General features: G+C 33.9%; 1 protein-coding gene across 1 annotated transcript; it reads right to left on the minus strand.

The window, feature by feature from the left end:
* Positions 1-223: 223 nt before the first annotated feature.
* On the minus strand, positions 224-9,979 carry LOC145601208 (ATP-dependent 6-phosphofructokinase 5, chloroplastic-like). Its single transcript, XM_081657165.1, has 13 exons — positions 9,535-9,979; positions 7,395-7,485; positions 7,247-7,320; positions 6,576-6,687; positions 5,302-5,397; positions 5,053-5,154; positions 4,862-4,936; positions 4,044-4,184; positions 3,764-3,880; positions 3,568-3,672; positions 2,881-2,961; positions 1,939-2,067; positions 224-710 (listed from the first exon to the last, which is right to left on the minus strand). Exons 1-13 carry the CDS (start codon positions 9,858-9,860, stop codon positions 543-545), a joined length of 1,617 nt encoding a protein of 538 aa, XP_081513291.1. The 5' UTR covers positions 9,861-9,979; the 3' UTR covers positions 224-542.
* Positions 9,980-11,168: the final 1,189 nt, after the last annotated feature.

Raw genomic sequence — 11,168 nt, forward strand, 5'->3', positions numbered from 1 at the left:
ACTCAAACCCGACTTGAATACCCAAATTGATAGCTCTACTTGTATGACACAATTTTTTAGACTTTTATACCACATTTTACGTCACATAAAAGCTTAAATAGGCAATATGCTAGCAGCTAAGCTCACACATTCCATTTAGCAATGTTCACCAATCTATGCTAACTCGAACATCGCAAATGAACATCGCAAATTTAACAGCAAAACATTAGATGGATAGCATAGCTGCTATAAACTGAGTGTTATCACCCCTCTTCATTATGAGAAAAAAATATTTTTTAAGATTACAAATGTATTGTACATATATTCCGTACAATCCATGACCTGGACCAACACCAAATTGGTCAAAACTAGTAAAATTTATTTCATCACCTCAAAAAAATTGGGATGAAAAGCTATACTGCAGAAAAATTACAGCGTTTAAATCAATCAATCTTATTATCCTAAATGAATACCCACTTTAAATTGTTTACTCAATAAGTTAGTGTTTCTCCTGAGTCCCAAGATGTGGAAGTTCTGTACGTAAAAAATATGAAATCAATTGTTTATATGAAATCAGGTTGGCCAGTTGAGGTCAAGCAACGGTGCCACATACGGCTGTTAGGATCCACAAGCCGCGGGTATTTTATGACTTCAGGTATAGGGAAGTAGGCATAATGAGTGTTACACAAACCCACTGTGATTCCACTGAATCCAGCAAATGCTCCGTGAACCTGCAAAAACCATTCGCTCTTTTTAAGTTCAATATTTGGTAGCATATCTAACTAGCAGACATATATAAACCAGTAAGATGGTGGTAAAAGTCTTTCTACGGGAAGATAGGCGAAAATCTGGGATCGAATCCTATTTACACCACTGTTATTTGTAAAAAAACATCGTAGTTCTCTGCACTTAATTATTAAGCATGACCTAGTAACCTAAATTAATTCAGCCTGTGAGTGTCACTTTGTGACATTCACTGCCGGTCTTGGTCTCAAGCCCGGATAAAGGAGGGGAGTTGCGTTAGTCTGTGGCAGCCAGCGTAAAAGTCACATCGTATGGACATGAATCGGAACCTCGTAACCTTAAATTATAGCTATATGCTGCTAAATACTCTTCAACTAATTTAAAGAAACAAATGACAAGTACATAAGTTGAAACATGAACATCCTAAAGAATTTAAAGAGCACAGGAGAAAACAAAAGCCTTAAAAGCTCAAAACAACTCCAAAATTGTGCAGACTTGAATTTTTGTCTAATGGGTTATTCCATCGGTTTACATAGTGGTCACTACTTCTATCAGAACCAGAATGATTATTTTTGCTTGACGGGTCTATATCTCGCTGGTTTTTCATGTGTTGTGTTAAATTCAGATGTGCATCTGTAAATGCTATTTATTTTGAAAAACCAGATAATCCCAATGCATGGATGATAGCATGTGCGTCTCATCAATGTTATAAAAGTAAGCTTACGCAATTTTAGTAGCAAGAGGGAACTTTCAAAGGAAAAAAGCACAGACCGGAGTTATATCCAACCCCCCTCTCTCACTTTCGAGCTATTCTTCACTGCTTAGTGAGCACAACGTATATTTCACACATGCAGCAAAAAAAAATTTATTATTATAAACGCAATTTGAAACAAATTCAACAAGATCACACAAGATATTTGACTTCTTACGTATCAGGAAAAAGCAAGATCAAAGTTGACGAGCTTTGACCTTGAATAATGAAAGATTAACACAAACTGCTGATCAGGTAGGACAACAAAGCAATTTGGGAGCAAAATTACAAAGGTCAGCCAAAGGTCCAGATTGTAACTTGCATGTTCACCACACCGACAGTCATGAGAGGATAAGCTGATTAGCAACCACAAGGTTCATATTCCATCCCAGAATCCCACCCCTCCAACAAAACCAAAAATTAGAAATTTGGAATCATAAAAGTAGAGGAAAATGAAGACTTACAGCATTTTGCCCTAAAATAGTGCAAAGAATTCCATCTGAGGCATTTGCACGAATTGCACGAAGCATGTAAGTAGGATCAATGTACTTGACATCAGCTGATGTTCCAAGCTCCTTAAAATATTTCTTTATCTGAGGTAAAGCAAAGTAACATGCAGTTAAGCATCATTTGATACAGAAAGATGATCAACGGAAGTTTTTGTTCAAAGCAACAGGCTAACGAATTGTATAGGAAATTTACAACAGTGGAATCCTTTCTAATGTTTTGGAAATTCATGATTGTTATGTATAACCATTGCGATCTAGCCCAAACAGAGCACTCATTGGTAACCATATCACTAATAAAGCACCGGAACTTCAACAAAGATATCATACAAAACAAAAAAGGACACCACAGTTGTGCATAAGACTCTGGCTTAGCAAGGGTCTGATCAACATATTTTCAATTATAAAGTATAGAAATATTCCCTAATGTACGTTATATATTACGAGTAAAACAGCACTTAAGCAATTGATACTTGTTTCTCATAGTCAAGCACGAAAATTGATACCAAGGAGGGGGAGGAGGGGGGCTTGGTTAAACACCCTCATTTTGAGGAATTATGGTGTGGGAACTTGCCACAAGACTTTGTGGTAGGACAAACTTGCAATACTTACCTTTCTCCTTACAACATCAGTATAATATGTAATTACACCAGGTAAATGCAACCAAGATTCTATAGCCCCTCAATATTTTGCACTGTAAGTGAAAACCGATAAACATTCAATTCATCAACTTTCATAAGTATCCAACAAACCAGGCAGCATATAAATGATTTAAAATTCCAGAGAAGCTCAAACTGACTTCATTTTAGCCATTAACTACAAGAGTTCATCAGCAAGGCTTTGAACCTGAAGTTATCTTGTGGAAAAAAAGAAGTCAAAGGAGAAGAAACCAACACTAACCTCTTGTTGAATATGCACACCAATATCACCAAAGACAGCATTACCGGATGCATCAGTGGCATTACTTTTCTCAAGAAGATTCTGTATTTCAAAAGAGGAACATTACAATTAGATGTGCTGAATTTTACATTTCTGAGAGTGGCAGATTTTCCCGCATCGCTGAATAAAATATTCAACTTGCATTAACATATAAACGGGGAAAAAAAAAAGAACCATCTGCCAACAATATTCATAATCCATTGATTTTCTACCAACATATTAGTCTCAGATAAATTCTTCCTTTCAACCTCTAGTTCATATTGTTAAAGCCACTAATGGACAGATTATTAAGATTCTTCTTCATTGGTACACGATAGATACCAACTCCAAAGACTGTCTCGTTAGGTTGAAAACCATCAAAAGAAAAACCACCAAGGGGCCGGGTGTGAGAAATTCAGCAACTTTAGTAGCCAATGACAATTGGATAGCCCCTTTTAACGTAGTCCTTGATTTATATCTTGCTACAGTACCAACCAACTACGAGTTTGTGATTTTATCCCAACAATCTGTTACAAAAGGCAAGTTGCATTTTCACATTGGTCACATCATGGGTTCAGACTTTACTTTCCATAGTCTTTTGATAGCAGCAATCTATCAATTAGGCTGCAAACGCTTCAACAATTCCAAAAGGAAGGTACAAAAACTCACCAGCGCAGCTCCCTCAGCTACACATATGACAGCTGATCCCTTTGTATCAAGTAGGTATTCGAGATGCCTCAAAATACCATGCGGCCCATGTATATGAAATGGTACCTTGGATGAATAAAAAACAAACACAAACTTTAGTGATAGGTCATATCTCAGGAAGTTAGTGTGTAATGCTTCATTTGTATAACAAAGGCACCTCTGGTATCAAGCAAATATCAACTTGGCCACTAGCAAGGGAAGCATGCATTGCTATGAAACCACTGCTTCGACCCATCAATTTTACGAGGCCAACACCACGATAAGCACTATGTGCCTGTTAAATGGAGCAGTCAAAAGTAAAATTAAGAAGTACACAGCTATACACGATGTATGGGTTTAGAATCAAAATTGTTAACTGTATCCAACTTGTACCACAAATAAGCAACTTGAGAAAGAGATAAATCAGCAAGAGGCTGATTCATTATAAGAGGTCCAACCTCAATGTATGCAGAGTTAATGGCTCTTTGTGCTTCCTCAACAGCTGTATCAAAACCAAAGGTCTTGTCCATAAGCAAAATGTCGTTATCTATAGTCTTTGGCACACCAACAGCAGACACCTTCATTCGTCTTTTTCGGCACTATAGCAAAAGAAGCAAAGAACAGAGTGAGTTCCTCCCTACACATTACAGACCCACACAGGTGACAGCCTACACATCAAGTTAAATGACACAGGTTTATGTCTTAGTCCTCATATGAATATAAATAAGGTGCTCGAGTTATGAATGTGGATATGAGAGGAAAATCGAAGGCCTGAAGTGCTTTCTAATAACTTCATATAATATGCTTGTTATCGCAAGCACAAATAATGGAATTAAAGTTTCAATTGACAGTAAGGAATATTTGTCAACTACTATATATTATAGAACAATTCCCAAAAGTTATTAACTTTCAAAAAAATTGAGAATGATAAATCCCTTCCGAGGACAACTTCTATAGGACTAATTTAGACTTCTTTTTTTTTTTGAAACAAATTTAGCCTTTAATAAACCATTATTAAACAATCAAGGTTGAATGGTGCGAGTAATTCTCTCAATTGTCAATTAGAGTTGGGCGAAGTCTTATGTAGTCTCAAATTAGGTCATTAATTAGCTTAAAGGCAATTTTTTTATGATATAAGCCTCAAAAAAATGTAACAGTTGCATAAATAAAGAAATTGAAGTGGTACATAATCAATAGGTAGTTGACAATTTTTCCTAACAATAGTAAAGGAAAAGGAAAAAGTAAAGTGTTTGGTAAAATATGAAGTATCTTAAACCTCGTTATGAATTGCTACTGCACCAGCATGTGTTCCATTCCCTCCCAGAACAAAAAGCATATTGGTTCCTCTTTCCTGTAATCAATAAGAAATCAGAGGCATCGCATATCAATCATGACTTCAAGTAGCCTTTTTACTATTCTCAAATGATGAGATGCAGGAGTGAGCAACAAAAACAAACCTTAACCTACCTCCATACTGTCCACAATTTCTCTGACAGTTGGCCCACCTCGTGAAACTCCTAATAAACTGCCCCCAGAGAGGTGAATGTTCTGAACAACTTTCCGTGAAAGCTGAATATAACAGAGAAATGCATCTTACGTCAAGATACATAGACAAAAAAAAATATTCAATTCAGATGCAAGAACAACAAATTGTATATTTAGCACTAACATCAAAGTCTGTCCAATTGATAAAAGAGGCTGAAAAAGAAGACTTACTGGCATTTCTTTTATGCCCTTGTCTGTAAAACCACGATACCCAAATGGAATGCCTACAATGTTTTTTACACCATATATGTCAAGTGTGATTACAATCTGCACCAAAAAGAAAAATCAGGAGATATGGAAACTAGAAAAGCTGAGAAACTTATTTCCTGCATAACATTCACAAAAGCTTCTCAAATTATTTGTTTCTTCCATGGATTAACAATGATCTCTTCAAAATTCGCTATCAATTTACTTTAAAAAAAAAAAAAATTGTAAACTTAACAAGGGAGTTTATGAGATGTATACTAAGGAGTGCACTGAAATGTGGGCTTAAGGACGTGCAAGGCAATTTTAGTCCCACGTTCTCCCTCCCCCCCACCCCTTTTTTTTTTTTATGTCTAGGCAAAGGTGATTTCAATGAAGAGCACCCGAGGCGCATTGTCATGCTCCGACTCATTGTCCCCCATGCTAGCATCATTGGGGTATGGGTGTATTGGCAACATAGGGGCACTAATCAACAACTATGCACTCTAGAGCTTTATTTAAGAATAAGCATAAATTCCTAGTATAAACCTAAATGAGGGCAACCGGGCAACATAAAAATGGGCTGGTTCAGAGCCTAAACGGGATTTAAATGGGCTGAAACTTGAATCCGTCATGTGTTGGGCCAATGAAGACAATCGTCGAGCTAATTTTCTAAGATGAAGCTTAGAAACTTGATTTAATGCATGACATAAAGGATGGTGCTATTCAAAAGGTTCTAGAGTCCTCCAGATCACTTTTGTAGGAATAGAGCTTTTACAAAATTAGTAAATTAGTGGGTAAAAAACTAGAATTTTCTAGGCTTTGTAGACAGTAGGTTTATAAATAGACACATCCCATATACACCTCCATATCAACAAACACTTATACTCTCATCCATAGCAATACAAAGCAGTCCAAAAAAAACATAGCTATATAACATATCAAAACCATTAGGTGGATAGATTGCATCCAAAAAAACACTTCAGGGTAAATTTGTGAATAAAATGCAACAAAACAAAAATGAAATAAGGAAATAAAATTAAAAACATAATATTATTTGCTTGATTCAAATTCGTACTAAACCATCCTAATACATCCCGTTAAGTGACAAATTCGTGTTATATTCATATCCTCTAAGTCCCCAAATCTAAAAGCCAAAAATTTTCTATAATCTATAGATACAATTATTCACTATAAAACAATCAAATTACCATAATACAAATCTCAGGTTTTTTTCCATAAAAATCTAGATTTAAACGAACCTGTCTAATAACATCGTTAAGACCGGGACAGAGACCTCCACAAGTAACTATTGCTGCATTCACTTCTTCGGGTCTAAAATATATTTCTTCTCTTGGTCCAGCACGATGTACCCTAAAAAAAATTAAATGAAAGATATAATCATTATTTTACTAATATTAATGGAATTCATAATTTGAATACTAAAAATCAATTATTATATAAACAAAATATATAATATTATTTAAACTCTAAAGAATAACGTAATTTTGTCATAAGTCATCCTTACCTCAAGAGTTGTTGACACAACATTTGTTGGTCAAAATTGGTGCAAAATTTTTTTATCAAGAGTTGAACCTAAATCATTTCACTAATAACATAAATACCTTACCATCTATTATTGTATCCATTAATTCACTAAACAACTATTAGCCACTAATAATCAACTTTTAGGTTTCCCATTTCTTATACTATTGTATTAAACATCTCTCCAAAGTTTAATTCATTATATCATTTGATTTTGTAGTTATTGTTATTATAGTACTAACCATATATCTATCTCATGATTTTATAATAACAACAATTCTGATTTCTAACCCTCTTAAGATATAAATTACTTAACAACAATTCTAATCTCGTATTATAATGACCTAGGACATTGTATGAGCCAAGAATTAGGAAACAATAAAATTACCATTGCTCCACCCAAGTACAATCAGGATCGATACATTCTGCACCAGCTGAAGCTTGCGAGGAATAGCGGATGACCTGGAATTGTTAATATGAAATAATTAGATTCTTATATAATTAGACTTTTCTTGAAATCAAAAAATAGAGTGCACCTTCAACAAAACTCTGTCATTGTTGTTAATGTACCCATTCCATTTCTCGTCTGATGGATACCCACCTGCAAAATCTTCACTCACCGGAGACCTTAAAATAAATATTCAAATAAAAAATAGTTAATAATGAAAAAGAATGAACAAAATGATTAATAACACTATCCATACAACTATACATCGATTGTAATAATGCAATATATTAGTTCCTTTCTTAATGTAAAAAAAAAAAAAAACAAAACTATCATGTATTAACACAACATTTTCACTTTCACACACGTCAATATGTAACTTCAATCATTGTTACTTTTAATTATCAATAATTTAGAAGTATATATATATTTTTTTTTTTGATATTTTGAAGATACATAAAAAAACCAAATTTACAAACCCCATTTGACTTATTCTAGTATATATAATAGTGCAAATGTAAGAGTGAAGCATGTTAATACTTCATTCTTTTTATTTGGCACGTTTCTTCAATCAAATCAGCTAACGCACAAGTGCAACAATTAATTTCTTTAATCATCAATACTTTATTGTTTTTAATTGGCACGTTTCTTTTATCAAATCAGCTAATTATCCATATGTAGAAATTATACATTGAGATGATTATAAGCGGACGCAGATCCTACATGACTATGTTTTATCATAATCATAGATTTACAAAAGATTGTTAAATTAAAGTTTGTTGTGTTATAGTAAATAAAAACAAACAAAGAAGCGTCAAAAGTTTTGTAAATTTCACAAGTCATTGTCATCCATAAATCCATTTCGTATCTTCCACAAAGTATAAAGCACTAGATTATACCCTCTCCGACTCTTTTTATTCTTTCATTTCCCAATTAGGAAAGTTTACAAAACTCTTCTCATTTCTTTCCATATATGGTAAAAAGTTTCTTCATTTTTCTTTTATTTATTCGGTGTATGTGCCAATATTTTATAACCTTTTTTCTCTTTTTGAAACAAAGTTTTAAACAATTTTCCACTAATTAAATTTCCCTATACATGATTGTACATTTTAATCATCATTCTCTTTAATGAAACTCCATATTAATTACTTTTTTTTTTCCTTTTTATGTTTTGAAAAGTGGGATTATTTAATGTAAAATTAGAGTATCTATTACTTTAATGGTTTCTAGCTCATCAAAATTTTCTTTTCTTAATTTACACTCAATTCTAAATGAAAAGAACAAAAAAGATCGGAGAGACTAGTACTCCATAGTTATTCTAGTTAACCACTCTACTTCATTTATAGATACTAAACATGTCACACGACTCATACCTCATTTTAATAAGCCAATTGAAAACCTATAATTGAACTATTAATCCTACATCCCAACAAACATTAAAATTCATGCAGCTGAATAGCTTGCTCTTAAAGGAAAATCACAATATAGCTGACAGCACTCAACAATAAACCTCACCTTTCATTCTCTTTTATCCAAACCCAACTTCTTCATATCCTTCTTAACTATTTCCATCCAAGTTGGCCTTCCCCGAATTCTTGGATTCCCTCATCCAAATCCTCTACTTTCCTTACTGATTATCTTAATATCTCCTGATCACCGCCCTCACATGCCCAAACAAATGAAATTAGTGATCTCTTATTATATCCCCAATGTCCGCAACTTCAACTGCACTTACTAATACAAAATCCTTCCAAGAACACCCTAGATGTTGTAACATGCAAATATGCAATCACTCATCCTACCAGTCTAACAAATCCAACTGCCAATTGTGATCTAAATCCGTCCAAATACCACTCACCTTAGGTCAATTTAATCCCAAATCTTTTCGATCTTACAAAATAGCATATGCAACCATTAATTCCGCCTTTCTAATAGCCACATTAAGCTACTTGAATACGCTTAATGTATTCTATAATTCTTACTACTAAGGGCATGTTCCGATTTACTGAAAACAACTGAACTGAAGTGAATAGAGCTGAACTGAATTGTTTATAAGAGAAGGAAATCAGGAACTGAAATTAACCGGAACAAAACAGGCCCTAAGTACTAACAAACAACAACAAAAACACACATAATTTAGTCTACTGCATATCAAATTTACAAAATTATCAATTTCAACCACATCAAAACCATTAAAAAACAGAAATTAAACAAAAAATAAAAAAAATTACCGCATTTTAAGGCAAAATGTAGAAGGCCTAGGTTTAAGATCCTTGAAAACATCAGTAAGATGCGGCAAATTAAATCGCTGCTCAAAATCACGCTCATACTTAATCTTCCATTCCGGATCACTCAAATCGATCTCCTCCGGCGGATTCCTACTCTCCGCACAACCTACCACCGTCAAATTCCCGTTTTCCCTGACACGTGTCAGTTTCGTCGGAAAATTCACCCGAAACCCTCGGTTTCCGACGCCGGAGAAGAAATTACTCGATTTTGCCGCCGTTGACGGCGGAGGGGTGAAATTGGAGGCGATCGCCGGCGAAAGCGTCGGCATTGAGAGAAGAAGGATGGGGAAGTTTAGGGTGAAGGAGTGGAGTAGGAGAGAGAAAGTGAGGAGTTTGGTGAAATAGCGGTGGACGGAGTCGTCATGGGAGAAAGGAGATGCGCCGTCAATTATACGGAGGTGAATGAATGAAAAAGGGAAAAAGGGGAAAGTAGTTGGGTTTTATGAAGTCAACGTGTTTGACTGACTGTTGTTTTTTTTTGTTACGGAGTACTGTACTTGATAAACGGCTTTGTTTTAGTTCGGTTTCGGTTTATGTTTGTGACTTTTTTTTTTCCCACAAAATCACAATGTTGTTGCTTCATGGCACTAGAAGATAAAAAAAAATCCTATAATTGTGAGGGTTTTTTCAAGCCATAATTGTGAATTTGTGTACACTGATTTTGATGGATGACTTTGAGTAATTTTTTTTTGAATAAGTGTTTAAATAATTTGATGATTAATAATTTGGAGTACTATTCTAAAGGTCGGTTTAATTCAATTCAATTCAGCTCCAATCAGTTCGATTCCTAATTTTCTTTTCTCATAAAATATTCATTTCAGCTCAATTTAATAAATGTGAACAGACCCTTATAGCAAAAGATTATTTAGAGTTTTTATGAGTCTTTTTGTTTTTAGTTTAGATGTTATTTTTTATTCCACATTTACAACCAATATATTCATTTGAATGAAGAGAACGCAAATTATTGCTAGTTAAGAAGGCAATACATGTGGTATTCATTATGAGTTCAAACATCTTTCTATTACACTCTTTTAAAGGTAAAGCAAATGACCTTACTTTTTATTCTTAAGTAATACTCTCAATTTTTTATTTTTTTTTTAAAAAAAAAAATATTGGAAAATTTTGAAGTCCTTCAATCAGTCAATAAAGAGCCACCTAATTTTTTTTTTTTTTTTTTTTTTTTGTCAACAAAGTAGAACATTACTGACCATTAACTATGAGTCATGCATGGATCGATCATTATTCAAATTCAACGAGGTACACTTGTAGATAACAATGGTAACTAATTAACTCGTGCAAGAAAGACTAAAATAATGAAATGAAGAGTAAAAAAAAAAATATTAAATTTATATCCCCTTTAGACATGAGTTAGTAGAATCCAAAATTTATAAACAAGAAAGACATACACTTAGTTTGGTAAAACCTAACATAACTCATTTCACTTCTTCCATATGTCTCAATGAAGATTGTCACATGTACGAGAGGTAAAATCATTTTCAGGGTTAATTGAAAGTTGAAACACATTTATATTGGATATCAAAATCATTGTACAACCAACATGAAAACCTACGTTGCCA

The sequence above is a fragment of the Chenopodium album genome, chromosome 21 (genome assembly GCF_948465745.1).
Source record: "Chenopodium album chromosome 21, dcCheAlbu1.1, whole genome shotgun sequence".
In the NCBI taxonomy this organism is placed as follows: domain Eukaryota; kingdom Viridiplantae; phylum Streptophyta; class Magnoliopsida; order Caryophyllales; family Amaranthaceae; genus Chenopodium; species Chenopodium album.